This window comes from Colletotrichum fructicola (assembly GCF_000319635.2).
Source record: "Colletotrichum fructicola Nara gc5 chromosome Unknown KSG_Nara_v1_contig02, whole genome shotgun sequence".
Classification (NCBI taxonomy): Eukaryota; Fungi; Ascomycota; class Sordariomycetes; order Glomerellales; family Glomerellaceae; genus Colletotrichum; species Colletotrichum fructicola.
Genome location: NW_027094052.1, coordinates 1,172,792 through 1,200,764, shown reverse-complemented (window position 1 = coordinate 1,200,764; position 27,973 = coordinate 1,172,792). Strand labels below are relative to the sequence as shown.

The window sequence follows — 27,973 nt, the reverse complement described above, 5'->3', positions numbered from 1 at the left end:
TCTTCTTCTCAACCCAGACCTTCTAGGACAGATTGATGCTCCAGTCAGCACCGATACGGGCGGCAACCCTGCCGACGAAGGCGTACGCGGCGCGGCCCTCCTCGGCGGCGTGGTACTGCACGGGGACGGACCAGGTCTTGCCCTCCGACTCCACGTTGACCTCCTTGACGTTCCAGCCAGCCGGAGCTCCGACGATGACAATTTTATCAACGTAGACCTCCTTCATGGCCTTGAGCCAGTTGCCAGGCTTGACAGACTTGGCGTCACGGCCCTCGGCGTCGACGGAGGTGAGCGTGCTACCGGAGAGCTTGAACTTGCGGTAGATGTACTGGCCCTTCTCGAACTCGAACGAGTCACCATCGTCGACGTAGAGCTCGCCCTCAGCATCACCGTTCTTGCCGACGCTGATGACAAGGGTGTAGTCATCGAAGCGCATCAGCTGGGTGGAGCGACGGGGACGGTCGCGGCGGGGGAAGATGTGGCCTCCGCGCATGAGTACAGCAACCTGGTCGATGGCGACAGACTTGGTGATGTACTCGCTCTTCTTGGTGTCGAGCTTCTCGTAGTTGAAGTAGTCGTAGTAGACCTCGTCGTCAGGGATGAAGATGCTGACAACCTCTTGGTCCTTCTCGACAACAGGCTTGTGAAGAAGACCGGTGCTGCCGACGAAGACCTGGTCATCGATGGCAAAGCCGGCCTCGACATCGGGATGGGTCCAGAACATCGGACGGACGATAGGGCTGCCATCGCGGTTGGCGTGGAAGAAAGCAGTGTACCAGGAGGGCATCAGAGTGTAGCGGAGGCGAAGGGCAGAGGTGAGGATGCTCCTGAAAGGCTCCGCGAGCATGTAGGGCTCGCGACGGCGGGCGTCAATGTGGGCGTGGCCACGGAAAAATGGGTAGAAGGCGCCGGCCTGGTACCAACGGGCCATCAGATCGGGCTCGGGGTTGCCGAAGAAACCGCCGACATCAGCACCGGCAAAGGGGAAGCCGGAGATACCCTGGTTGAGAATCATGGGAACGGAAGCGGCGAGGTGGTCCCACGAGGCCTGGTTGTCACCGGTCCACATCGCACCAAGTCTCTGAGAGCCGGCGTAGAACGAACGGGTCAAGACGAAAGGACGACGGAGCTCGCCCTTCTTGCGAGTGATGAGGGCCTCGAAGGTGGCATTATGGAAAGTCATACCGTTAATGTTGTGGACGTCACGGTGCTCCCAGTTGCCATAGTGGATGTTGTCCTTGGGCATAGTAACCTCAGGGCCGTTGAAGACGGAAGGCTCGTTCATGTCGTTCCAGATGAAGGTGTTCTCCATGGTGCCGGGGAACTTGTCGTAGTTGTAGAGCTGGCTCCACCACTCCAGGGCCTTGGGGTTGAAGCAGTCGACCCAGTTGGAAGATCCAGGCCAGCACCAGCCCTCGAAAGTGTTGCCGTCCTTGTTCTTGACGGTGAGGCCCTTGTCATTCATCTCCTTGTTGATGTTGTAGCCACCCTCGTTCTTGATGTGAGGATCAATAATGACAACGAGCTTGCGGCCGTGCTCATCGAGAGCCTTGCCCATGTCGATGGGGTTCTTGAACATGTCGGGGTCCCAGGTGAAGTACTTCTTGCCGTCGGTGTACTCAATGTCGAGCCAGATGACGTCGTACGGAATCTTGAACTTATCAAACTTGCGGTCGACATCCTTGACATCGTCATCGGAGATGTAGTTCCAGCGACACTGGTGGTAGCCGATGGCAAACTCCTGAGGCATAGCAGTGGTGCCGGTCAGCTCGCCGTAGGTCCTTGAGATGTCCTTGGGGGTAGGTCCAAGGAAGACAAAGACGTCCAGGATGCCGGACTCGGAGATCCAGTGGGTGCGGGTGTCGGTCTTGGGACCGGCTCCCAAGGCCTGGGGGTTAGCCTTGGTCTCGCCCTTGGTGATGTCAATCCAGGTCTCGGCACCGTTGAGCCAGAAGACACCAACGGTGGAGTCCTTGCGGTGCGCCTGCATAAGAGGGATGGCGCCGTAGAGTGTCATCGGGCTGTCCAGGACGTACTCGAAGACATCGGAGTTGTACAGCCTGTAGGGCTCGTTGTGGTTGCCCTCGCCGCCACGAGTCTGCTTCAGGGACAGGGGACCAGTGTGCTCAGGGATACCGTAGACGTGGTCATATCCGTGGAAGGTGATGTCGAGGGCGACACTCTCAGGGCCGCGGGGCTTAGAGTCAGTGTTGCCTCCGAAAGTCTCATCCCACCAGGTGCTCTCGTCCTCGGTCTTGACGTCTGTGGTCACGGCCTCCTCGCCCTCCTTCTTCTCCTCGGCGGGCTTGTCGACCTTGGGACGCCAGTGTTCCATGTTGAACAGACCTTGGTCGTTGAACTTGATGTGGGATGAGCCATCGCGCTTGAAGTCGACACCAAATGGCGAGAACTTGATGACGGCCTCAAACTTGGCGTCGGGACCATACTGAATGGTGATCTGCTCCTTGTCTTGGTAGGCCACCTTGGCCTCCTTGTCCAGGTTCAATCCGCCAACAATGACGTGCTTCTCGGCCTCATTGTAACGCTCCTTCTTGACGATGCTGTTATGTCGCAGCTCGATCTCGCCCTTCTGGCGCTTCTCTTCGTCGACGCTCACGCGAGCGGTACCCGACTCGTGGAAAGAGACGGTGATGGGGAGGTTGACGGTGTCCTTCGCATCATTGATCGTCTTAACGATGACGGCCTGCAGCTGGCCATCGGCGAACTTGGCAGACTCGGGAGCGACGTTGTAAGGAGTCGCCCAGTTGGGACCCAGGGCGTCGGCATTATCAGCGTACTCGCGGTTGCGCTTGCAGAAGCCAGACTGGTGGCACTTTTTGAAATCGTTTTCCTTGACCATGACTGCGGTTGTCCATCAGCAAATGGTTTCATCAACAAAGAAGTTGAAGTAGTAAAAGGGTCATGGCGTCACAAAATCATGGCGTCACCGAATTCCTTACCGGCAGGCTGGATCATGCAGCTGAACGCCGCCAGCAGACCAAGGTAAGTTGTCCATTTGCAGGACAGCTTGCCTGTCGACCCCATGGCGAGGGGATCTGTGTCTGGTTGTGCGTATAAAAGATGTAGGGGGAAGTTTAGGGATCAGGTAGAAAAATCACGAATAGAACATGAGAGCAGAAGAAGCCAGGCCTTCTTTGTTGCGCTCTCTCGTGGATGGATTCGAGTACTTGGGGGTGATGGGACGGAATGTCGTTGACGGACGGCCACTTGCCAATTGTGAGACGGCCGAAGTTCAACAGCTGTCCCCTTGGTAGCTCCCTTTCAGGTTTAGCGCTGTTCCTGGAGCTGCAACGGGGTGGGAACAGGGGTTAGTCGGAAACTCCGCATACTCGAATATGGAGGCACAGTTCTCCTTTGTTGCATATTTCTTTCTGATGTCACCTACCCCGCCATGGGTGTCGAGGACGGGGAGATGCTGCAGTCCATCAGGGTTCAATCCGCCAGACACGTGTGTTTTTCAATGGGACAACCATCGTATCTGTTTCACGATGGATCTGATATCTGTCGATTCTCGTGTTGTTCATGTATTCAATTGGATGCTGCTTGATATGCTAGTCAGGCGGTGAGGGGTCTCCAGATATTAAGGTAGACGGCTGATGCAGCTAAGAGTGGCCAAGCACCGTGTGTGCCTGGACTCGGAGCTCGGCGCACTGTCTCAGTGTCGGGTGCCTTGCATCAGGTCGCATCACCTATCAGTCGGCCGGGAAGGTAAAACGAGGTAAACAAACAAAAAACAACTCTCCAGTCCGGCGTAGACGCCATCAATTGCTCTTCAATTCGGACATCGAAGCATTGCTCTAACGAGAACCTCCGTCCTTGATTCGAATCGTCTCCATCAACGCCATCCCTCCGGTATGTTCCTCCAATGGCTCCTCCACGCCCTCCACCCACAGCTCTGGAAGGTTGCTTTGCTGAGCTGTCCAAATTTAGGCGGTCTGCCACAGTGCCCAGCAACAGTGCACCGCTGTCGTGTCACAAGCTTGATTCACTGTGCGCCTCAGCTGGCTTAGCGCGTCAAGCACCAATCGCAGCCACGCAGCCGCCATGGCCCAACCCGGACCCCACCACATGCCGCAGGACGAAGACCCCGCCTCGAAGCACAAGAAGCAACAGCATAACAATGCAGGCCCAGATGCACATCCCGGCGGCGGTAATGCACGCACAACTGGCGGCAGTCCCTTCCCTGAGTGGGCAGACATTCGCAGGAGCATCGAACAGCTGCCCCCACCAACTTTCATAATTCTCGCTGCCCTCTTCGGCTTGTACATAATTTTTTCCTCCAGCCAACAAAACCAGCGGTCAGCAGCAGACCTTTCTTCTCCCGTCGTCCCCTCCGTTGTCACAACCACAATCTACCAACAACAACCCTCTTCTACACCCGAAGTCGTCGTTGATCACTCGCCCAAGATGTCTACCGAGCAGACGTAAGTGCTTTCTTTTCTGTCTGATGATGCCTTCGCATCGGCTAGCTGCACTGCTATGCCGTCTGTCTTGTCTCCATGCCCTGCCGCTACCCTGAAAATTACCCCGCCATCGTGGGAGGTTTCGGGCGGGCAAAGAGGGGCACACACCCAAACTTGAAGAATTTGAGCTGACCTCGAGATAGCTTCATTGCCATCAAGCCTGACGGCGTTCAGGTACGCTTTATCACCCTGGCACGCAGCCAATTGGCGGTAGTAGAAAGCTAACTCTCCATCAGCGCGGCCTCATCGGCCCCATCGTCTCTCGCTTCGAGAGCCGTGGGTAAGTCAGCACATCAACGTCCTACAATCTCATACGTGGCAACCAGTTCTGACTCGTTTCCTACAGCTTCAAGCTCGTCGCCATCAAGCTTGTCACCCCCGGCAAGGACCACCTCGAGGCTCACTGTTCGTACCCGCCGCTTTCCGCTGTCACCCCGCATAGCTAACCGCCATTAGACGCTGACCTCAAGGAGAAGCCCTTCTTCCCCGGTCTGATCAACTACATGCTCTCTGGCCCCATCTGCGCCATGATCTGGGAGGGCCGTGACGCCGTCAAGACCGGCCGCAGTAAGTCCCGCATCACTCTCCTGCTCCTGCAACCTCCTGCTAATCGCTCTCCCCTCCAGCCATCCTCGGTGCCACCAACCCCCTTGCCTCTGCCCCCGGCACCATCCGTGGCGACTTCGCCATTGACGTCGGCCGCAACGTCTGCCACGGCTCCGACTCCGTCGAGAACGCCAAGAAGGAGATTGCCCTCTGGTTCAAGGACGGCGAGGCCGTTCAGTGGAAGACTGCCCAGTTCGACTGGATCTACGAGAAGCCTTAGATTTCTCATCTACCTCCGAACAAGCTCTAGATGTCCCGAACGCTCTCCCACACGGAGGGTGTGTAGGACACATGCCGTCACGTCGATAGGTTGATACAGAAAAGTCTTCAAAGGTCAAAAATATAAACAAAAAGGCACTAAAAAGCCACAACCAACATAATTCTCTCCAATTCTTGATTGATAGTGATATTTTGTTTCTACTTGTTGGATCTAAACAGCCCTCTCGCCCTGCCCATCACTCCAGCAAACCACGGTGTCGCCCACACACTAACCAGTATCCTCGCCGGCAAAAGCGCCTTCGTGATGCCCCACGCAATTGCAACCTCCACCACAACCTTGTACTTCCCATTCTCCTTCCACCTCTGCAGCACATCCTGCGTGCTCCTCGCGCTCTCCTCCGTCGGTCGCGTCGTCCTGTACTCGAAGCTGCCCGTGACCGCGCCCTCCTCCTTCGCCCACCTCTTCTCCACCTCGCGCGTCTCGAGCCGCCCCGCGCTTGCGTCCAGCTCCCCCGTCATCGTGCCGCGGTCTTCCGCCCCGAACCCGAACCAGCCCTTGCGGCTGAAGTAGCGCTCCGCCTTGCCGACGCCGTCACGCACGTAGTCGGCCCAGTGCCCCGTGACGTACTCCAGCGGTAGCGTGTCCGTGTAGTGGAAGAGGCCGAAGAGGCCGAGCAGCGGGACGATGGCGGTGATCTCGTGAAGGATGAGGAAGGCGACGATGTGCGAGAGGGGCGCTTTGCGGAGGCCGGTTGTGTAGCGCTGGAAGCGCGAGGGGACGCGGTCTAGCAGGCGCTCAGCGGCGCGAGAGGTCGAGGAGTTTGAGGTGTTGCGGAAGGGGGTTGTGGTGCGTGGTGGGGTGCGGAGGCGTCGGAGGACGTATGGGCGCGCCCGGGCGAGGGCACGGGAGGCGAGCATTGTTTGCGGTTGGGGGGTGATTGATTGAGGTGAATGAAGGACTGTGTGATGTTCAGCTTCGCGGAGGACGGGATTGGGAGCTGTGGAAGGAAGCTTGGACTTTGGTGCTGACGAGTTGTGCTAGTGTGGGTCCTGATCGGCGTTTGTTCACCGAGATGACCGAAGGTCACCGAGCAAGCCGGTGAGGACCAGCTCAGTCCGACGTTAGATCCGAAATGTGCATTTGAGATTCCCAAGTTTGCCGAGAAATATATAGCTGATGTATGTTAGCTAAAATAGCCGCTCATTGAAGTAATTGGATCCAATCTGATTCTATTGAACGCGCTCCAGACTTTTCCACGACACAACGTTCAAACCGTGAAGGTTTCAAGGTAGAGGTGTCACAAATTCTTCGTCTTCGGCAGTAGAATGAATCAATTTTGCGGTGCAGCGCTGATATGAACTTCTATGGCGACATCCAGATCGGTTATGGGAATGCTGTTGTGGAAGTGTAAGCGTCAGGAAACTTGTCACATAGGACTAAGCGACACCGCAGTCGTGAACTTGTGGATGGATAACGACGCCCGAGAGGATCACTTCTGGCGACAAGACCGTGTATGTTCTTGAGATTCAAGTCTATAAGGGGTCTGCACATGACAATCTGTTACACGAGTCTTATCATGTCCAACGCCGCTGCTTATGCCAACACCAAATGTCAGCATGGTCCAACATATGACACGGGCTGGTCCAGTGTCAGTCTTACCGCGCCGACCATATTGTAAAGACTCAACGAGTATCACCGTCACCTTTCCAGCATTATGCAGATGATCATGGGCAACTGTGGATGAAGCCAATAACGATGTGTATCATCGCATGCAAGTGGTTTGTGGCAATGAGGAAGAGAGGATTCGTTGGATAGCGGATGTATTACAACCCTTCGCAAAGGAACTACTGATTAGCTGGTCATCGGATCCAGAGATAGCGAGACTCCTATAAAGAGAGGCTCGACGACTGTCTGATTTCGAAAATTCTCAACACCATCGCTTTATCATACGCTTTGAAAACACTTAGCCCCTTATCAATTGTTCATTCTATCTATCTTTGTGACATTCTCATTCTACACCGCTCATCATGCAGATTGCCAAAGTTGCTTTCTTCCTCTTCGCTGCTATCGGCGTGGCGGCGAACCCCGTTGATGTCGATGGCAGCGGCATAGACGCCGGATTATCTGGCGGAGAAGACATGAACACATTCATAACGTACACTGGGGTAAGCAGACTTCCTCATCCTACACACTCCTCGATCTCAATGTTACTTGAAGCTGATTCAATTCTGTCTTCTTCGCAGAAATGCACCAGAGGCCGAAACTACAAGGAGGACACGTGCAAGTTCAAAGGCCAAAAGGGCAAGACCACCATTGTCCGGTGCCCAAGATTTGCCAATCAGAGGGTGAGTTTCGATTAATCGTCTAACACCCAGCATCGCAGATTGAATCGCCCTAACAAACTGGAATGTTTCTCTAGTGCCCTCGGAATGGCAGCAAATGCACATGGGACAGCTACAAGCGGACTGCCAGGTGCAACTACAAATAGCTTCTCTAGCTTGCAAGCAGCTGCACCGATTACCAGGTCTCATTCTGAGGCATTAATCAAACGCCAGATGATTATTCAATCCTCGGACAAAATCTTTGGGGCGACGATGGGACTCGGGTTGTTGTCTGGGAAGCAGTAGCAGTGCATTCGGCACTATTGGGGACTGTGAAGCATAGGATGGAGGAAGAAGAACGGCCTGTCACATTCTTTGATTTTCTGCATTTCGGTCATTCTCAACAAGCAGTCGTTACCGCATTTAAACCCTCTTAGGTCTGCTCAATCATTCTTACGAATCATGCTTGAAGTTCTACCAGACAAGGAGTTCAGTTTACGTCCAGGTGGTATCGATGTAGGCCGAAGAACTACAACGGCGCAAATCGTGGAAGACAGAAGAGTAGTCCAAAGTATCATGAAGCTTCACTGGATGACTTGCAAGAATCTGTTCCGGCGTTTACGTTCATCTGCACAAACCAGTCCGGAGAAGTTGGATTCAGCGTGTTTTATCATTGCCTTTCACGTGCTCCAGGCACCGCAACTTGAGGGTCTCGTGGGAAACCTTGCGAGTTGAAGACATCAAGGGTGAGGTTTTTCAACACCGCTATGCTTCATAATTTTAAAAAATCCGCTGATGTTCTATTGTAGTTGCATTCACTTTGAAACGAACATTGGTGCCCTCCAGGTGAGCGACCAAGGTTACTGCGTGTCCTAGCAACGACGTTTTCTCAACACCAACTCCAATCGTTGTTAAGAAATCTCTGCGACACCGAGAATTCGCTGAGCGAATGATTCAAAAGGTATCATGGAACCTTTGACTAACTTGGCAGCCGTCTTTGGAACCATCGAACTAGAAAGTCGAAGGTCAGTCATAGTCGTACAAGATATATTCCATGGACACCCACGACCGAGTTCATCGCGTCAGTTTCTCATCCTCTTCCCCGTCTAATACTTCTCTGTCTGGTACTTCACCGTCTAGTCTTTCTCCGTCTCATATCTTTCTGTCCAATACGGCTCACGGATTTCGATCACAATGGGCCGCCCACTCTTCTCAGAGGCTGTGGCCGTCAGACGTACGGTTCCTTGGACGAACGCCGACGAATATTCGTCATGGCCCATGGAAAGATTGATCCATGAAGTCAGAGAATACATGAAAGCTCTGGAGGTGAATGCGGATTCGATTGCTTCTTCCGCCGGCCCCCTTCATGGGCGAGACTTCTGGATTCACAACATACAACGCCAGGAGTTGCGGCAGCGATCCATCGTATTCCTGGCCCACTTTAATGCCTTGCTTGCCGCGAAATATCATCACCATCAAATCAGCAGCTTTGAGGATTGGATGGTCGACCTCGACACATCCCAGCTTTATCAAACTAGGTTTCTGGCGCACGTGGAGCTTGAGCGCATCGCCAGACGCTGTGCATTTTCAGCCACTGGTCCCACGGCCAGTCTACATAGCGACGGCTTTTCGATATACTCGATACGACTTCATGACCCACACCTTTGGGAGGAGCATTTGCGCGATGACGTTCGGTTCGACCATCAGGAAATGCGTCTGAAAATGGCTGAGCTGTACTGTGGCTCCTCTACTCTGGAGAATAACGACGTCTGGGATCCTGTACTCGGTGGTATGAACCCGGATTTGAGCTACCGCGATTCCATTCTTCTGTTCCCTTACAGGTCCAGAGATACCATGTTAAGAATATTCGGCTGCTTTTCCAACAGTGTATGCAAGGCCGACAACGGACTCTTCCTCCCTCCTTCCGTCTCGAGGGCCATTGAAGAGGGCGTTCTGGCGATCGTCCCTGATCTCGGCATGGAACCTCCGTCAAAGATCAGCCAAACGGAATTGTTTGAAAGCCGCTTCGATGAGTGGATGAACAAGGTCCAGGACTATCAGTTGATCGTCATTAATGAAGCGCACCCGCTAGTCCACGACACGTGTAAGATCACGACAAAATATGGGGTTGTTGAACGCGAACTTGGTTCGCTTCACGGCCACAAGCTGAAGTTCAAGACGTCCATGAGACCGCGAGTCTCTTTCGTCGGGTGGTCATTCCTGTCTGCAGCCTTGGTGGCGTCATGGCGATGCCTAAGAAACTATGAGCATACAACCCACGCTGCGCACACCAAGAGCCAGGTGGAAAAGGCCATTCGTTACTGGGGAAAGAGCGCAGTGAATCTGTTAGAGGCAAAGGTTTTTATTGGATTCCTCCTTGCTATGGGGGTGACCGAGAGAGAGTCCTATATACAGAACCGTGACGACCTCGGTATCGCTATCGTCGCAATCGAGCGTGCATATCCAATGCAGAATCCTCATTAGCCAACATCCTGGAGACGATCAAGACTAAGAATTGGTATGAGATATCAACATGATGGTTGTGGAAGGACTTGGTGATTGTGCGAAAGCTATGGCAGGATCCCTAGCTTAGCGTAGCAGATGCGAAAGCTAAGGCAGGACCCTTAGCTTACCTAGCGTAGCAAATAACACACTCCTTGTGTCTCATGAAAACAAAACATCCATTGCATGTTACTGGATGTGAAAGGGACATGTAGAGACTTGCAAGCAATAGCATAGGACGCTGCATATCATATTTTCTGTCTCTCCATTCCTGGAGGACAGATGTATGCTAAAATTCCTGTCCCGTCATAGCTGTGAACTTTCTGAACTTTACAACTAATCTTTCTTTGCTAAGGCCGTAGTTGTCTAGATGCACACTCCCCACAAACATCATGGCTCGACCAGACGCTATTCACCTTGCTTCACAAAGCCTTGACTCACCCCGGTTCGACACCGGCTATTCATAGTATTCACAAACTCACCTGATATATCAAAAACCTGCCCCCAGAAAAACTCTTCAGGCGCTGACTACACCACACTAACTTGGAGAATTCCATTCTTCCCGCAACCTCGAAAATTGCCCTCACCTTCGACAACACTTGCTAGCGCGCTTCCCTTGGCAAGTCTGTACAATGGCAGACCCAAAGCCTGTCGTCGAGATGACATCCTCCTTCAACGAGATGGAAATCGATCGCGAGAATTCAACCTCTGCACCCTCCCCAGCTCTTCCTGCCGCCGCCCATGCGACCCAGAGCACCGAACCCATCTCGGAGCGCGCGGTGCGCAAATCGAGGGGACGTCGTGGCCTTGCGAAGATGATTCAGAACCGCGAGAAAAGAATCGGTATGTTCACCTCAAGCAAAGCCAGCGGATCGTCACTTCTGCTTGATTTTCAACATGCTGACCGATGCCAGGCGCCGCGGCCATCCGCACTCCTCGCCCCGAAATGAACTCACACGAAAAGCTGGAGAAGGCGCTCGCCCACCTGGGCCAGACGTTCAAACACGCTTTCAACGCCGGCTTCTACTTCGAAAACGCCAGACCCCTCGAAGCAGGTGTTTCCGACAACCTCTGCCACAGTCTCGGCCTGGATGGCCTGCAGAGCGATCGAGTCAGCCTTGCGAAATTTGCTCGCACTCTGATGGGCGAGGCCAATAATCTCAAGTACAGCTACAGCAGACATGGCCAGACTCTCGACGGACGGCGCAAGGACTTCTTCATCAAGCTCTCGAAGAGCTTGGTCACCAGGGTCGTCGGTGGTGGAACCTTGCAGAAGAACATCAGGAAGAACCCGATTCATGCCTCGACTTGCGACGTGATGCTGGAGGCGCTGGTTCAGGCAAGACTTGCCTACCTTCGCATGGATATCAAAGACGACGGGGGAACGTCTGGAAGCGCGGAAGGCACTTACACGAGGAAGGCGACGAGCCTTGTCAAGGCCGTGGAGGAGTGGATTTCGACTGTTCAATCTGGCGCGACGAAGTCTCAGCCGGAGGTGCTTGATTTGGCCGAGGCTATTGGCCAGGCCGTTATTTGACGGAGGAAAGGTACCTTGTGGTCGCGAGAAAACGAGGGGCGGCAAGGGTTGCCCGAGTTAGGTTACCTCACTGGGCTTTAAGTAGTCATACGCATCCCAAAATTGCTGGACAAGTGTAGAGCCTGGATAATGAGTGGATGGGATAACGCGAAGAGTTGTTGAAATAACAAATATGGCTAGATCTCAACAGATTCTAAACCCTGCCCAGAATACATAGCCCCCCAAAACACAAGGACAAAATGGTTATTCGCATCAGCATGACATCGACCATGGTTTTGACCAATGCCATCACCATGCAGCGAACAAAGAAGGCGCGGAAGGTCCCAGCAGCTCTCAGGAAGAACAGGCTTTCTCCTAGCTATGTCTCAGGGTGAAGATCCAGCTGAAAGGCCTCTCAAAGAGCGTCTGTGAACCCAAAGAGCTCAAGAACCTGAGAATTGCCTCTCAGTTGTATCGGAGACGTGTCAAATAAACTCTATCAAGGAAGGAAGGTAGGTCCCTTGGGTGATTTCGTCCGCCCACCACGTACCTGCCTGCTCTCCAGACTTAAAATTGGTCGCAGACTTTTCACCTTCGCCTGACGCCTTACCCATTCACTAGATTACAGCACTCTTCCATTCTCAAACGGCAACCATTATCGCCGTTTTCGTCCGTCGTCTCTGTCCTCCTTCGCCATCGGTAGACATTCTTTTCGCTGTCTTCGTCCAGCGTCGCTTTCTTCCTTTTCCGGCGCCATGGCAGAAGCATTTAAGGGCAAGGGCCCTGCGCCCAGTGTCCCTTGGTCCGACAGACTTCACATCCTCAACACCGGGACGCAGAAGGAGCTCGACTACCAGCGCCAGCTTCTCACGTATAAGTTAAAGGAGAAGCAAGTCAAGGTCCAGCCCTTGAAGTCGTCCGGTTCCCGCTTCTGGCCCGACAGCGCTGACATCGAGCAAATGCACATGGATGAGGTCGCATTGGAGGCACACGTCAACTTCCTTGAGGCCAAGGACAAAGGTGAAGTCAAGACTCTCGAGGACTGGCTAGCAAAAGACAACAACCACAGGTGGTCCACCAAGTACCTCGCTCATAAGCAGTCCATGGAGATCAACATCGCGGTCAGCAAATGTGATAACAAGGACCAGCTCGCATTTGGAGATCACATGCTGATGAAGTACTGTCCTGATCGCCGGTACAAAAATTGCTGCTGGGATCCTGTACTTGCGGATTGGAATCGGAGCGAGATAATTCATACTGTGCATCTCTTTCCACATCGTTTCAGAGACTCGATGGACATAATTTTCGGCCCGGGTACTGTCAAGGAGCTGTTCAAAGCGCAGAACGGCCTCTTCCTTCATAAGGACATTGAACAGCCCTGGATGACGGCGTGCTGGCTATCGTGCCGGATATTGATCTGGAGCCCGCTGACCTCGATTTTCCCTTGAAGGACACCGAGGAGCGCAAGCAACGCCTGCGCGATTGGGAGAAATCGGAGGTGAAGGAGTACAAAATCATCGTTATCGATCCTTCCCATCCGACCCTCACCGAAGAGAAGACACTCAGCTTCAGTCAAGGTATTCACACTCTTCTTAAGCTTCATGGACGTAAGCTCAGGTTCCTCACCGACTTTCGTCCTCGTGCTCGATATATCTGGTGGGTATTCCTGGTTTCCGTCACTGTCGCTGGCTGGCGGACGAAGACCCAGAACCCCGACGTGGCCAATGCCATCGCCAAGGAGATTCGTGCGGGAATTCGCTGCTGGGGTACACCTGGCACATACATCACCCGCAATGTGTTGGAGTCATTCATCATCTCGATTGGACATGACGCCAGGAGCTTTGTCAAGGGCGATGAGGACCAGAAAAAGAAGAAGAAGATCAAGCCCGACTACTGCGCCCTGAGCCTGATTGCCCACGATCATGCCTTCCGCAATATCGACGAAGAGGATGATGAGATGGATGGGGATTGAAGCTCGTGGCCTTACTTTTTGCCGTCATCTTTGTTCTTTCAAGCAGCTTGCGTGGGAACGATTCTGAGGACGGGTTTCTTAGCAAATGTACTAAGACTGACCACTACTTTATCGAAAGTAGTCAAGGTCTACACGTACAGATCGATACATCGATGAGTATGATTTCAGCCTGTTTTGGATCATTCGGAGCTTTGAAGCTTGTGTTTCTCGCTCTGGGCATTACGCAACCCATAGCCCACGATTGCGGAAGTAACGTATGCAGGACTGTGGCACAAAAGAAAATACACCACGCAACCAACAGGCAGCAAGTCTTAAATACCACGTCGGTCCACTTTGGGCCGCGTGCATTATTGCCGATCCCCCTCGTACAAAAGATCACGCTCTTCAACGGCGTCCAGCTTTACTGCTTGTTGTTGCCAACTTGGTGTCTCGTTTCCACCACCGACTTTCTCAATCAGGAGCGAAGAGGTCTCGTTCGTGGTCATTCTTAAATAATTATCGCTTATTTCACGCAGCCATGACCGGCCTCCAGGATGAGCCAAGCCACCTCTGCAGTCGTTGCAGCACCATTCCCTTCGACGCTATCGTCAATGTTCCAACGAAGGCCGTGAACTTGGAGCTCGGTTTATTTCAAGAAATTGTTTCCAAAATCGAACATTGCTCATTCTGCAGACTGGTTATCCAAGCATTCCATGCTCACCTAGATCCACACTGGCGACCAGGAGAGCATCCCAATCAGATGTGCTATCTACAAGTTGACGAGCAACAAGCTGGATCATCGTCTCCGCTGATCAAGGTTTACTGCAACATTACATCTGATTCAATGCCAAAAGGCTTTTTCGGAAGCTACAGACTACTAGGATTCATCGGTGCTCCTTTGGAAGACAATACTAGCGACGGCACCAAAATTGTGCCACCTGCTACCACTGGAGAATTGGACTACGGTCTGATCAGCTCCTGGATAGAAGACTGCCAATCGCACGACGAGTGTAGCGTCGGGTCAGACCCAAGTCCCGAGGGCGCTACAGGCATCTGGCTGGTTGACGTCCAAGATATGTGTCTAGTCCAGCGGAACTGGGATTGTCGCTACATTGCCCTCAGCTACGTCTGGGGGGACCTCGTAGCATTTCGGAGCCAGAAGACTAATTTCCCCAGTCTGCAATCTCCTGGCTCTTTGAACGGTGTTATGGGACAAATGCCACAAGTCATCCAGGATGCCATCACATTTACCGCCAACGTCAAGCAACGATATCTTTGGGTGGATTCATTGTGCATTGTGCAGGACGATGACACCTTCAAAGAACGATACATTCCTCGAATGCATCTGATCTACCAATCATCTCTAGCAACCATCGTTGCTACAACCGGAAAGGATGCCAATAAAGGTCTGCCTGGTATCTCCTACCCCCGCGAGGCCCCCTACACCCCGATCAGGTTCGGTGCTCGGTCGCTGGAAGCCAAGCCTCCTTGCCTCCTGCCTCTCATGTGGAAATCAAAGTGGAAAACCAGAGCCTGGACCTTCCAGGAAGGCATATTCTCCGGAAAATGCGTATACTTCACCGACTACCAGGTGTTCTGGGTTTGCTCCGCTCGTCGGGCTTCAGAAAGCAACACTGAGTATTACCATGATGGAATGCACCTTTGGGAAAACAGCTCGACAAGTCTCTTTTCTCGCTCCAGCACCACATACCGGGAAAGTGTGTACCAAAGTCTTGTGCAGGGCTATTCAAACAGGACACTGTCTCACCATTCCGACTCACTCAGCGCTTTTGCCGGCCTGCTCTCAAAGATGGGGGAAGCGTTCGACTGGAAATTTGTCAGTGCTCTACCAGAGAAGAGCTTCGAATCCTTCCTTTTCTGGATGGCGCCTTATGGCGGCGTACTTCGGCCGAGAAATAACGCCATGCAAAATTCGGATGTTATGGTTTGCCGCTCACCTACTTGGTGTTGGACAGCATGGGACGCATACGTGTACTGGGATCCATGGAGGCAAGACGAATTCATGGGGAAAGCAGTGACTGCAAAGTCTGAAGTCGAAGAATACTGGATCAGCGAGACCGCCGGGTTTAGGAGGATTGGCGACAAAGAAGACTCCGACCACGGCGACCAAATGTTCGCATCATCACTGCATGAAAAACAGCCATATATACTGGACTCTCGTCGCCTGGAGAGTGATGTCCCGTCAAACACTCTTATGTTTAGGGGAAAAATCATCGATGCTAAAGCCTTCGAGATCAAGTCCCCGACCTTCGGCCCGGCCTGCAGTCGCTACTTTCAAGGACATTTGACCGGCGCAGGTTGGTTATATGACAGCAATGGTCGACACTGCGGAACCGTTCGTGGTATCAATTTCTCCAAAAATCATGACCAGGAGAAATGGAGAATGATTTTGCTTTCGTGCAGCGATCAAGACGAGGTCTTGCAAGCTGACATCGACGCCACGCCAAGCACCGACTTGCCTCCAGAGTACCCCTCTGCCAAAGAGTACTACGAAGAAATATTCGATACGACGGCGTATAATTACCGAAGATGGTGGGCCCTAAACATCATGTTGGTCGAAAGGAAGGGTATGTGGGTGGAACGGGTTGCTGTTGGGCAGATTCATGCTGACGCGTGGGAATCCGCTCTTGGGCAATCATCTCCGGAAACAATTTTCTTAGCTTGAGGTGCACTGTCTGTCATGAGGAGTGGTATATAGTCTATTCAAGTACATTATTAGGTTGAAGAGAGGAGTTCACAGACTACTAATGTACACCGTTCATTAGGCAAATGACACCTTGGAATGTTTCTGCAGAAGAATAGCCACCCCACGTTACTGATATCATAGCACAAGCTACTCGCATTCATTGCCTTCCATCTCGTGAATTATTGGTAGGTAGTTCGCGACTCCCAGTTCTTTCTCGCTTGCGCCGTGCCGAGTCCGCAGCTTTTACCAGCTCGCTCCATCGTGCTACAACTCGCTTGCTGTTCGGACTTGTCTCAACCACTTGCAGTATTTTCTGCGCTGCACGAATATTGGAGAGCGGACCAACAATCCAATCCGCCGCTTCATCGTCGCGCAAGAGAAACGGGTAGTCATTGGGGTTGAGAACGACGGTGACCTCCTGAAGGGCAGGCAACAACGCAGCAACAGCCAGACACGCCGGCTCCCAGGGGATGCGCGGAACGGTTGCAAAGAAGCGTCGGGGAAACATCGTTACGCGCAGGATATTCCTTCTTGTTTGCTTAGAGAACCTGCCAAAGAACTCGTTGACAGTTTGTTCGTTTGTATCTGATCCCAGGTCGAAGGTGCAGCTTCTGTAGAGCAACGGCATGGCCTCGGAGTATGTTTGCTTGTTCACTCTCAAGATGACAGTGTCAGGTTTGAAACGAGACTCTGTCGTGTGAACCAAAATTCCCCAGGGTCTTCTCGAGAGGTTCACGGTTCCGCCGTTGTAGACCATATAGCAGTATATTTGTTCCCGCAATTCGAGTGGTAGATCGAACAGGGGAAAGGGGTCGCTAGAACGCCGGACCGGATCCGAGAATCCGATAGACTGGCAATCAGCGTCGCCCATCATTACTGTGGAACGTATCTTATTTGGTTGTCCGTCTTCAGCTTTCCAGCTTCATTCATCTGGAAGAGATAAATATCTCGCCGGAACTGTAGGAAAGGGTGCCTAGAGAATAAAAGTGGTCCGATGTTATTCCTCAACTGAAGTATTGTATATTCTGGTTACAACGATTTGCTTGTCTTTCAGCTCCCTACATTGCATCTGACAAAAATCCATGCAGATCGAGTGGCTGAAGACTGTGGCGACACAATGTGGCTTGCAAATCATCAAATAATTTCGATCCAGGCTCGGACGCAAGAGCTATCCCAGCTGCGTTATCTACCACACACCTATCGAGCCCTGCCTCGATGGCCATGCGCCTAATTCGACATTCCTACCGCATCTGCTTCACAGCACATCAATTGACCATTCGATCTATCACCACCAAAGCCTCTGCTCCCACGACCGTCAGCACCCCGAGCGCGATTCCGTGTCAGCCGAAGCGCCTTCGGTGCACCGAGGTGGACGAAAATGGCGACGTGACAGTGCGATATATCTCGGCGAAGAAAACCGAGCTCACCACACGCTACGGCCTTGTCCCGCGGGACATTCGCAAGATTGAGCTTTCGACACTCTCCCACATTGGCATCCGGCCCTCGACCGTTCTCATTCACCTCTTCCACCTGAAGGTGTTGGTGCAGCGTGACCGAGCTCTTATTTTTGACGATGCGACGAGTCCCACCTCCCGCGAAGCATTTCTGCGCGACATCGGCGAAGCAATAAAACAGAGGAATGCGGCGTTGGCCGAGGTAGCGTGCGAGCGCAAGGAGGACGAGACATACGCGCAGCCGCAAGCCACCTTCGAGTTCCTGGCCCTAGAGGCTGTGTTAAGCTCTGTTGTAACGGAGCTTGAGGGAGAGCTCGCGGCTGTGCGACTTCCGGCTGATCGTGTTCTCGCATCTCTCGAAGATGATGTGGACCGCCGCGTGTTGCTGAACCTGTTCGGTCTGTCCGGCAGGGCAACCTGGGTTGCGGCGCAAGCGGAGCTGGTCCTCGGCGCTGTCGAAGATGTCCTCGATTGGGATGACAGCCTTGCCGCTCTGTACCTGACAGAGAAGGCAGACCCAAATGCCTTGGCAAAGACTGTGGACGACGACCTCACGGCGGCAGAGTCATTGCTGGGGTCGTACTACAACGCTCTCAATGAGATCGTGCAGGAGGCGCAGAGTCTGGTGTCCAGCATTCGGAACACCCAAGAGAGGTTTGTGTCACACACCATTGCTTCAGATTCTAGAACCCCCTCTGACTGTTTCTTCCGTCTTGGCCTGCCTCCAGCGCTAGCGCCATTCTCGATGCCAACCGCAACTCGTTGATGTTACTCGACCTCAAATACCGCATGGGGACGCTTGGCCTTGCGTCGGGCTCCTTTTTTTCTGCCTTCTACGGCATGAATATATCTAACTACATTGTAGACTACAACTGGGCGTTTCCGGGCGTATGCGGAACCTCGGCTGTTCTAGCTGTGATCGCTACATGTTACGGGTCGTCCGTCCTGCGCAAGCTGATGAGAGTGAGGATGGAAGGGCACCGGGAAGCCCGATCACTTGTCTCTGGGAAATGGAGCAAGACGATGAAATGAAACCAGGACAAATGTAACAACAGGGTCGTTTTCGCAGTCACGTACAAATACACAAGTGACGGTGAGGATGACATAGTTAATGTGTAGTAATACAGACATCAAGGAGCGCTGGAAGTACCCCTAGCGTTCCTTCTGGCAACTGATGAGGCGAACTAGCCCAGACAAATTGTTCGATCACCTGATATCTGCTTCAGTCAAAGATCAGCACTGGATGCGGCCGGTATTGTCTCTTTCGGCCCGTTCACCGGCCGTCTTGTTGCTCGAGCTTCTTGGACCCTAACCGGAACCTTCGGACGGCATCTTGGCCAAGCCGGGGCCCAGGCGGCAGATTTAGGCTCACTCAGGGGGCCCCAGTGCAGTACAGCCAGACGTACACGCGGACATGCAGAGCCTCAAATTTCATAACAGCCATAGAGCTTTTCTGAAGATTGGGTATATGAATCAAATGATCATGTGTGTATTCCTGCGGATTTCATGTCAGCAAAAGAATTGCTACACAAGTACGCCGCAGTCAGCCGTGAACCCGAGGTTATGGGCCTGGAATTCAGGTACCGACCCGCTTCGTGCTGTCGTCCCTGCATGGCCATCAGGATCGCACCTTGAACTTTCCTCGCAGTCAAGAAACATGTGTAATTCTTGTGTTGCGATGCATACAGCTGGCTACATGTAGTACAAAACATGATTCGTCGCACGGAATCGCAAGGCATTTTGCATAAGATCCTTCGGGATTCTGCATGGAACACGACGTGAAAACAGGAGACATTGTGTTGAATCAGAGACACTCCACCGCCATTTTTCAGTTGATGCGCTGCTGGGGTTCCAGTTACCGAGACCAGTTTTCAGGTCTAGAACACACCAAAACAGCGGGAGTAATCACGCGGAAAGGGGATGTCAAATTGGCGGAACGTTTCCCCGGCCGTCGATAATCTCTCTAGAATACCAGAAAGATGCAATACTCAGGGACCGCAAGGGGCTGAGAGTCCAAGCTGAGGATCGTGCTGTAGGGGGGACCGAACAACACAACCCAGCCAACAGCGGACTGATGGGGCTCAATCAGCGCACATTATCGCCAAGACTGCCCCATTGACGATGAGCTGGACGGGAATGACGAGTTAGGAGGGGCCTAGACTGACGGTGCAAGTGGAGATTGTAGGCTGAGTCTGCCGATCACTACTAGCTGACTGCCAGGTCCAATACCATTCTTTTTTCACCTTTCACCATGTTTACCCCAATGGAAAACCGGTCGGTGACGGCAGAGAGATGCGTCTTGGCTGGCAAGAATACGAGCTCCACGAAGGCACGCGAGCGACGTCATGCACAAAAATTCTCTCGTGTCTGTCGGTAGCTATTTTTGTTGTACATGCTACCGAACATGTGGCGCACTTTAAATACCTTAAAGATGGCCCAACGTAAACAAATAAGGACCCTGAGATGCCCAGCATCGACCAGACTTCCAGAAGCCCTCATCCATCCCTAATTCTCAATTATTATCTTTAGTCTATAATATCTTCAACATGTATCTGAGAGGAGCTGTCGCGGCCACCTTGGCCACCACCGTCTTGGCCCAGACCCAGCAGGGCTTCAACTACGGAGCCACCAATGAAGACGGCTCTTGCAGAGGCTACGATGACTTCGTGAGCTACTTCAACACCGCAAAGAGCTTGGCCGGAACATCGGGCTTCGCATCTGCCCGTCTCTACACATCGATCCAGTGCGGCACGGTAAACGACCCGATCTCGGCTTACCAGGCCGCGATCGACACCGATACTCAGATCTTGGTGGGCCTGTGGGCCAGTGCCGGCCGCGGAATCTACGAGAACGAGCTCAACTCTCTGCTGCGCGCCGCCGAGCAGTACGGCACCGCCTTCACCGACCGTGTCGTCGGCATCAGCGTCGGGTCTGAGGATCTCTATCGCAGCAGCCCCGATGGCGTTGCCGCCAACGCCGGCGTCGGAGCCACCGGCGCCGAGATCGAGGGATACATCGGCTGGTTGAGAGACTGGATCCGCGGCACCGCACTCGAGGGCAAGCCCATCGGCCACGTCGACACCTGGACCGCGTGGGTGAGAGGCGAGAACGCCGGTGTCGCCGCCTCTGTTGACTGGCTCGGCCACAACTCCTTCCCCTACTTCGAGTCGACCAAGCCCAACGCCATCGAGCAGGCCGCCGACAACTTCTGGACCGCCGTGGGTAACACCGAGAGTGTTGCAGGAGGAAAGCCTGTGTACATCACCGAGACTGGCTGGCCGCACAGTAAGTTGAACCAGACGCAGCCTCACCGTTACGGTGCTACACGTCTCGAAATGTCTTTGACTAACATGATTATCGTAGTCGGTCCTCAGTCGGGCGCTGCTGTCGCCTCCGTCGACAATGCTCGCACCTACTGGTCTCAAGTCGGCTGCGCTCTGTTTGGTCAGCGCAACGTTTGGTGGTACACCCTTCTTGATGCGAACACTGCGCAGACTGACATCTGCTTCGGCGTGACGCCGGCAGGCAGCTCGACTCCCGTTTTTGATCTTAGCTGTTAAGAGCTTTGAGACTGGGAGAGGCAGCCTCTACGAAGGATATCCGGGGTTGAAATAAGCTATGAATAAGAGCACGGGGCTACGCCAAGATATGCCACGTAATAATGTTAATTTTTACTTTGCCTTCACGATAAGTCCGGGAATCCGGCCCATGGGAAATGGTGAACTCGCCAAGAATGCCTTCAAACTCTATTTTCCAAGCCGACGTGCTGACCTGTCTGTTGACAACATGGCGAGAGTTGCATTCTACTCCACAAGCTGGAGCAGCAGAAGGAACTTTGGTCTTAAAAGCAACCATACTATCACACCGATACTCCCAGTTTTCTTCATCCCACTGGCCACTGACCGAGTTCGGTTAGCCGCTGATCTGCTGTCAGATTATTCGCTAAGTCATGCAGCTTTTGAACTGTCCCTTCTGTTGACTGCGACGATAAAAAACATGCACAAGCCCCGCACTTCTCTTGACAAATTATTTACCTATGTGTTGCGACTCACCAGTGGATGAGGGGACAATTTGCAAATAGTTTTCTCATCTCTTGAGCTCAAACTTGATTATTTGCATATTTGACATGGAGGTACTGACCGCTGGCGTAGCCTGGGCGCTGAACCAGACAGTCTCTACCCAGAAGATCTTGGGCCGCCTGGGTCTCGCTTCACTGCTTGCTCACAACGTTGCGGGGTCCTGGACGGAGCTTGCGGCGCAACTTTCGCCCCAAGCATCTATCTTGCTGCCTGATGAGCCATCATTCGAATCGTCTATAAGCAGATGGAGAGAGTGGCATGCGCCTAGCGTGGGTGCTGTCGTGAATGTCTTTACGGAGAGTGACATCCAAGCCACGGTACGTATACACGAAGTCGAGAACGAGTTCTGGTCGACTGATCGTCAGTGGACTGAAAGACTGATTGATACCGACTTGCACAGATCCGGTACGCTAATGAACATGAAATACCCTTCCTCGCCAGGTCTGGCGGGCATGGCGCGACCGAAGCATTGCAGGATGCTAAAGACGCGATCATGATTGACGTGCGGGGTTGGAATCAAGTTGAGATAGCAGAAGATGGAAAGACGGCAACTCTAGGCGGCGGCGCGAGCGTGAAAACGGTTGTCAATGCCCTCTGGGCGGCAGGCAAGCAGACAAGTGAGTCCATTTCCCCAGAATGTCTGACAGGGATCAGGTGCTTATCTCCCCAAGCGACCGGCCTTTGCGAATGCGTCGGCTTTTCAGCACCAATCCTCGGAGGCGGCCATGGTTGGCTACAGGGACAGTACGGCCTAGCCTCAGATCAAGTCATCTCAGCCCGGATTGTCCTTCCCAGCGGCGAAGCGGTGACAGCATCAGAGGAGACCAACCCCGATCTCTTCTGGGCCTTGCAAGGAGCTGGACACAACTTCGGCATTGTGAGCGAGTGGGAGTACCGCGTCTACGATATCAAGAACAATGCTTGGGGCTACAGCATTTTCATCTTCCTCGCTGAGCATCTAGAAGAGGTAATGGAAGTGACCAACAAGATGATGGAGACGCAACCGCCCGAGATCGCCCACTGGATTTACTTCATTAACCTCCCTGACATTGATCCGGAGAGAGTACGTTCCCCAAATGCGGATCCACCTCCTTTTCATGGCTAACGTCGCTAGCCAATCATCTGGTACGCCATCATTAACGATGGAAGTGAAAGTGATACCATAGAGTATGCCAAGCCTCTTTTCGACATCGAGCATGTCAGTGTCGAAAATGGCTCTACACCGATGCCTGACTTGGCCGTGAAGGTGTTTACTAGTGAGGACAGCCTCGGTTGTGCCAAAGGCAACACTGGCCTCAGGTATCCCATCGGGCTAAAGAGATACGATCTTCCCGCCATTCGAAAAGTGTTTGACGACATGACCGAGATGTCTCTTACCGTTCCCGAGCTTGCGGGCTCGTTCTTCATGTTGGAGGGCTATTCGACGCAAGGGGTCAAGGCTATTGATGAAAAGAGCTCTGCCTTTCCGCATCGCGATGATGATCTCTTAGTAACCCCTTACGTCGTGTACAAGCCAAACGCGTCTCTGGATGCTCTAGCTCAAGACTATGGAGAGAGGTTGCGGGGTCATCTACTGAAAGCGAGCGACGATCCGGAGCGGCTGCGGGCGTATGTCAATTATGCGCATGGGGACGAGTCTTTGGAGTCTGTGTATGGGTGGGAAGAATGGAGGTTGGAGAAGTTGAGGGCCTTGAAGAAGAAGTGGGATCCAGAGAACCGGATGAGGTTCTACAATCCCATTGTGTGAGGCTCACAGCACTCAGAAACATAGCCCCTGTCTCAGGAGCTGTGCTTCCCAGATCGAGGAATGTTCCAACACAAAAGGCAAGGGCAGCCGCACAATCTCGATGAAGGAAGATGAGCGTACCATCACGCACGCATGAGCATGTTTGTGGTTGAACGCGTATTGTATGCGAGGTCTAAGACGCAAGTGATGGAGTACAGACGGTATGACGGACCGCTCAGTCCGGGAGCACCCTCGATATCCTGGTTCGTAGGAGCTGAAAGCAATGATATGCCGATAATTACCCGTCCCTGACGTTGTTATGCTACTCTTTGAACGCGTTGCGGAGTTTGTCGGAGCTGAATGGTGTAGAGCGCGGAGTTTGCCCGACACTCCGCGAGTCGTAGTATCCCCTGCGGTGAGCATTCACCGAATCAAGTCCAGACTCCAGACTGCCTGGCAACCAGCGAGCTATGACCACTCGCGACTCATTATGGACGATGAAGAATCCACCAGGTTGAAGGTGCTGCCGTCTTGGGAACCTGTCTACGCGGCGCAAATGTCCGACGACCCGCTCTTTCCCCCAACCTTTCCTCAAATCCCGATTATTTGTCGTAAGATCATGCGGGGAAATAGTTCAGCTCGCTTTCGGATTCTCTGCACGGCATATGAAGAACACAGACTTGATGGTTTACATCTAGAGCTTACTTGTCAATGTATCAATTGAAGAATTATTTGAAAGCCTTTCAGAACGGAAGCCGATGCTTTAGTGAGCGAGTCAGTAGCTCTTTCGAGGCAAGCTTTTACCCCTTGACCTGTGACCGGAACTCATCAGCGATTTCATGGCTTCAGCATCAATCCATAGATGGGAAAGGCGAAATCCGGTATCATTAGAGGGTGAATGACGTTGTTATCTGGATCTAACCATCTGATCTGTTGACAAGCGGAGCCTCAACGCGGGAATGTCGAGGATTTAACAACAGCCCCGTTTGCCAAGGAGGTGAACTCTGAACAAGTGCTCGAAGCTCAGACCCCGATATTCCCCGAGGACGCTTCACCTCAACTGCCCCAGACTTACCCCATGTCAGACTGAGTGGTTTCCCCACGGGGGGCGCTTGTAGTTCCCTGCCGTTGATGGAGATTCGACCATGAATTGGGACGGTTGTATGTCTGTGCATCGACTTAAAAGTCCCGGTTCGGAAGCAATTAAGTAAGTCTTGTCACTACCAACTCTCTTGGCTCTTCTTTTCTCCCCGAGCAGACTTTCGGCGCTTTTGGAGTCTTCAATGGTCCCTTTTGTTATTGGTTCACGTCCCTTGACACTCCGAGAACATGTTCGCAAAGTCGAAGGGTGCCTCCAACAAGAGCAAGGGCATCAGCCCCGAGCTTGAAGCCGTCCTGCCTAAGGATGGCCTCCCATGGTACAAGAAGTCACATCTGAGATGGCTCAACTACTACTGCGTCTTCCTGGGTCTTCTGTGTGCCGCGAACGGATACGATGGATCGATGATGAATGGGTTGTTGGCCCTGCCTCAATGGATGAATTTCATGGACCAACCGAAAGGCGCCTGGTTGGGTTTCATCAACGCCGTTCAGTCCTTATCGACTATGCTTGCCTATCCTGTCGTCGCCTATTTCGCCAACCGATGGGGCCGTAAGAAAGGCTTGTTCGTGGGATACGCCTTCTTGTTCCTAGGATCACTGCTGCAAGCATTCACTCCCAACAAGACGGGCTTCATTCTCGGGCGACTGTTCATCGGTCAACCGAGTGGTTGGTGGGGTGGACTTGCACCTGTTCTCATCACTGAACTGGCGTACCCAACACATCGTGGAATCCTTACAGCGTGAGTGTAACATTGCTCAAGTTTCGCAATAGCATGACTAAAGGCGCTTGAATTTAGGCTTTACAACTGTGGGTGGTTCGTCGGTAGTTCATTCGCCGCCTGGGTACGTGCATCATCTCCATACTCGTATGAATGTTGCTCACAAGATGCAGGTGACATACGGAACCCGAAACTACGATAGCACATGGGCTTGGCGCATCCCTTCCCTTCTTCAAATTGCCGTACCGATCGTTGTTCTCCCAGCCGCCATCATGGTCCCCGAATCGCCCCGCTTCTTGGTTTCAAAGGGGCGGGTTGCGGAAGCGCGCAGAATCCTTGTCAAGCTCCATGGAGGTGGCGACGAGCATTCCCTGCTGGTTGACTTTGAAATGGCCGAGATCGAGCGGGCGATCGAAGATGACAAGGCTGCCGGCGAGACTTCGTCTTGGATGGAGATGTTCAAGACCCCCGGAAACAGGCACAGGGCCTTTATCTCTATTACTCTTGGCCTGTTGGCTCAATGGGTAAGAACTGAGACTCACATAAAGAGGGTTATTTACTGACAGTTACAGGGCGGAAACAACTTGGTCAGCTATTACCTCGCAGACGTCCTCAAAGCCGTCGGAATCACGTCGATCACGGACCAAACTATCATCAACGGCTGCTTGCAGAGTTGGAACCTGGTCATGGCAGTTTCGGCTGCCATGTCCGTCGACAGAGTTGGCCGTCGTTTCTTGTTCCTCACCAGTGTTCTGGGCATGCTCACTAGTTACATCATCCTTTCCGGTTTGAACGGTGGCTTCGCCACGACAGGAAAGGCATCGGTCGGTCTTGCAGTTGTTCCCTTCCTTTACATCTACTACAGCTTTTACGACATTGCATTGTAAGCATCGCCTTTCATGGGAGCCCGAAGTTTATTTCTGGTTTGACGCTAAATATAAAAACACAGTACACCCCTTATCGTATCATACCCCGCCGAGATCTGGCCATACCAGCTGCGTGCTCGCGGCACCGCCTTGACGCAAATGTCTACGTATTTCGGCATTTTCTTCAACGTTTTTGTTAACCCCATTGCATTCGATGCAATGGGTTGGAAGTATTACCTTGTCTTCGTTGTCATCCTGATCATCGGAACGGTGATCATCTACTTCTTCTACCCTGAGACTAGGGGTCACACGCTAGAGGAGATGGCCGTCATTTTCGACGGAGAATCGGCAAGGGTTACTGATACCTTTGTATCTGGGGATGACAAGAGAGCCGGGGTTACACAACATCACGAGAGCGCATGATGGGACGCAAGATATACCAAAGCTGTCAAGAGGTTCTGATGCGGGATTGCATTTTGAATTGGTTCTTGGTGTTGGTCATAGGATCTCAAATAAACTCGACATTATGCATCCTACTGTTTCTATTGGACCTTTCCTCTTGAGTCCACAGTCCAAATCTCTTCAATAACCCCATTTCTATGCGCATAGTAGAAGTCGTGAAGGTTGATAGTCGGATCAATGTGGCTAGGAATCATCTCAACCCGATCTCCCACATTAAGCGCCGGCGTCCCCTCGTCCCACGTCAAGGAGCCATGCTCGTCGCCAAGGTTCGCATGCCTGTACCTAGGATCCTTGCACTCTGCCAGTCCACTGTCAGTCGTCAAGGATTTGAGGCCCGTATCAATCGTGACCTGACGTTCGCCCTGTTTGCTGACTACCGTCGCCAAAAGGGTAAGACTGTTCGAGTAAAATGTGCCAACTGCGTTTCGATAATCGGTGTCCATGAAAATGAAAGAGCCGGGCTGTAGCTCGGTTACACCGGGCACCTGCGCACAGAACTCCCCAGTTCCTGTTCCTCCTGTGGTGACAACGTCGATAGTGAATCCCTCTTTTCGCAGTTGCTCTGCCGTGTCGACTAGCGTCTTCATCGACTCAAGGCACTGTTTTTTACGGTCTTCTCGGTCGTGAAGATGTTGAAGATGGCCCTCGTAGCCTTGGACACCAATCAACCGCAGATGCGGCAGCGTTGCGATGTGCTTCGCGAGAGCCAAAGCCGGTTCTCCAGGGGCGACTCCCGTCCGATGCAGTCCCACGTCAAGATCAATCAGGGTAGTTATTGGCTGATCAATGCCAGACTGGCTCAAGGCGTCGTTGATGGCGGTTGCGCCAACCTCGCTGTCCACCACAATTCTGATGTCTCTGTGCTTCCGGAACAGCTCCACAAGCCTCTTGACTTTTGGAGCACCGATGATTTCGCAGGTGATGAGGATGTCATCGAAGCCGGCCGCGGTGATAGCCTCCGCCTCGGATACCTTCGCCACACAACAGCCCGTTGCGCCGGCGGCCACCAGCTTGCGGGCAAGAACCGCGCTTTTCGTGGTCTTCAGATGAGGTCGTACTTTGCGGCTTGTAGGTAGAAAATTGTCGAACAGCTTTTTGATGTTGGCTTCCATAAGATCGAGGTTAACGATCATGGAGGGGGTGTCCAGGCTGTCGAGGCCATCGCCGACACGAGGAGAGTACATGGCTGCACGAAGTAAACGGGCGACTTTCAGTGATTGAATTCAAGGGAAACTGTTGACAATAAATCTGCAAACCAA

At 52.8% G+C, this 27,973-nt stretch overlaps 13 protein-coding genes across 13 annotated transcripts; 10 read left to right on the top strand and 3 right to left on the bottom strand.

Moving 5' to 3' along the window:
- Positions 1–22: 22 nt before the first annotated feature.
- On the bottom strand, positions 23–3,045 carry gls2 (Glucosidase 2 subunit alpha; the record flags this gene model as incomplete). Its single annotated transcript, XM_032031998.1, has 2 exons — positions 23–2,862; positions 2,961–3,045. 2 exons carry the CDS (start codon positions 3,043–3,045, stop codon positions 23–25), a joined length of 2,925 nt encoding a protein of 974 aa, XP_031888879.1.
- A 1,020-nt stretch (positions 3,046–4,065) lies between these two features.
- On the top strand, positions 4,066–5,310 carry ndk1 (Nucleoside diphosphate kinase; the record flags this gene model as incomplete). The annotated part of the gene is made up of 6 exons (XM_032031997.1): positions 4,066–4,445; positions 4,628–4,658; positions 4,721–4,764; positions 4,831–4,889; positions 4,941–5,051; positions 5,111–5,310. The coding sequence occupies 6 exons, from the start codon at positions 4,066–4,068 to the stop codon at positions 5,308–5,310; spliced, it is 825 nt and encodes a 274-aa protein (XP_031888878.1).
- A 197-nt stretch (positions 5,311–5,507) lies between these two features.
- On the bottom strand, positions 5,508–6,227 carry CGGC5_v003060 (Uncharacterized protein; the record flags this gene model as incomplete). The annotated part of the gene is made up of 1 exon (XM_032031996.1): positions 5,508–6,227. The coding sequence occupies one exon, from the start codon at positions 6,225–6,227 to the stop codon at positions 5,508–5,510; it is 720 nt and encodes a 239-aa protein (XP_031888877.1).
- Positions 6,228–7,337: 1,110 nt separating this feature from the next.
- On the top strand, positions 7,338–7,708 carry CGGC5_v003059 (uncharacterized protein; the record flags this gene model as incomplete). Its single annotated transcript, XM_066151068.1, has 3 exons — positions 7,338–7,475; positions 7,554–7,655; positions 7,694–7,708. 3 exons carry the CDS (start codon positions 7,338–7,340, stop codon positions 7,706–7,708), a joined length of 255 nt encoding a protein of 84 aa, XP_066009569.1.
- A 1,117-nt stretch (positions 7,709–8,825) lies between these two features.
- On the top strand, positions 8,826–10,115 carry CGGC5_v003058 (uncharacterized protein; the record flags this gene model as incomplete). Its single annotated transcript, XM_032031994.1, has 1 exon — positions 8,826–10,115. The coding sequence occupies one exon, from the start codon at positions 8,826–8,828 to the stop codon at positions 10,113–10,115; it is 1,290 nt and encodes a 429-aa protein (XP_031888876.1).
- A 650-nt stretch (positions 10,116–10,765) lies between these two features.
- CGGC5_v003057 (uncharacterized protein) lies at positions 10,766–11,670 on the top strand (the record flags this gene model as incomplete). Its single annotated transcript, XM_032031993.1, has 2 exons — positions 10,766–10,976; positions 11,048–11,670. The coding sequence occupies 2 exons, from the start codon at positions 10,766–10,768 to the stop codon at positions 11,668–11,670; spliced, it is 834 nt and encodes a 277-aa protein (XP_031888875.1).
- Positions 11,671–12,404: 734 nt separating this feature from the next.
- On the top strand, positions 12,405–13,621 carry CGGC5_v003056 (uncharacterized protein; the record flags this gene model as incomplete). The annotated part of the gene is made up of 3 exons (XM_066151067.1): positions 12,405–12,844; positions 12,935–12,963; positions 13,026–13,621. The coding sequence occupies 3 exons, from the start codon at positions 12,405–12,407 to the stop codon at positions 13,619–13,621; spliced, it is 1,065 nt and encodes a 354-aa protein (XP_066009378.1).
- Positions 13,622–14,138: 517 nt separating this feature from the next.
- Positions 14,139–16,286, top strand: CGGC5_v003055 (uncharacterized protein; the record flags this gene model as incomplete). The annotated part of the gene is made up of 1 exon (XM_032031990.1): positions 14,139–16,286. One exon carries the CDS (start codon positions 14,139–14,141, stop codon positions 16,284–16,286), a length of 2,148 nt encoding a protein of 715 aa, XP_031888931.1.
- A 1,236-nt stretch (positions 16,287–17,522) lies between these two features.
- MRS2-1 (Mitochondrial inner membrane magnesium transporter MRS2) lies at positions 17,523–18,793 on the top strand (the record flags this gene model as incomplete). The annotated part of the gene is made up of 2 exons (XM_032031989.1): positions 17,523–18,415; positions 18,490–18,793. 2 exons carry the CDS (start codon positions 17,523–17,525, stop codon positions 18,791–18,793), a joined length of 1,197 nt encoding a protein of 398 aa, XP_031888932.1.
- A 1,514-nt stretch (positions 18,794–20,307) lies between these two features.
- Positions 20,308–21,321, top strand: eglC-1 (putative glucan endo-1,3-beta-glucosidase eglC; the record flags this gene model as incomplete). The annotated part of the gene is made up of 2 exons (XM_032031988.1): positions 20,308–21,046; positions 21,125–21,321. 2 exons carry the CDS (start codon positions 20,308–20,310, stop codon positions 21,319–21,321), a joined length of 936 nt encoding a protein of 311 aa, XP_031888933.1.
- Positions 21,322–21,887: 566 nt separating this feature from the next.
- On the top strand, positions 21,888–23,587 carry chyH-0 (FAD-linked oxidoreductase chyH; the record flags this gene model as incomplete). Its single annotated transcript, XM_032031987.1, has 4 exons — positions 21,888–22,157; positions 22,241–22,457; positions 22,512–22,903; positions 22,955–23,587. The coding sequence occupies 4 exons, from the start codon at positions 21,888–21,890 to the stop codon at positions 23,585–23,587; spliced, it is 1,512 nt and encodes a 503-aa protein (XP_031888934.1).
- A 1,308-nt stretch (positions 23,588–24,895) lies between these two features.
- CGGC5_v003051 (Lactose permease) lies at positions 24,896–26,675 on the top strand (the record flags this gene model as incomplete). The annotated part of the gene is made up of 5 exons (XM_032031986.1): positions 24,896–25,407; positions 25,465–25,510; positions 25,560–25,910; positions 25,959–26,269; positions 26,336–26,675. The coding sequence occupies 5 exons, from the start codon at positions 24,896–24,898 to the stop codon at positions 26,673–26,675; spliced, it is 1,560 nt and encodes a 519-aa protein (XP_031888826.1).
- Positions 26,676–26,794: 119 nt separating this feature from the next.
- DTA (D-threonine aldolase) lies at positions 26,795–27,898 on the bottom strand (the record flags this gene model as incomplete). The annotated part of the gene is made up of 1 exon (XM_032031985.1): positions 26,795–27,898. The coding sequence occupies one exon, from the start codon at positions 27,896–27,898 to the stop codon at positions 26,795–26,797; it is 1,104 nt and encodes a 367-aa protein (XP_031888935.1).
- Between the last annotated feature and the right edge of the window lie 75 nt (positions 27,899–27,973).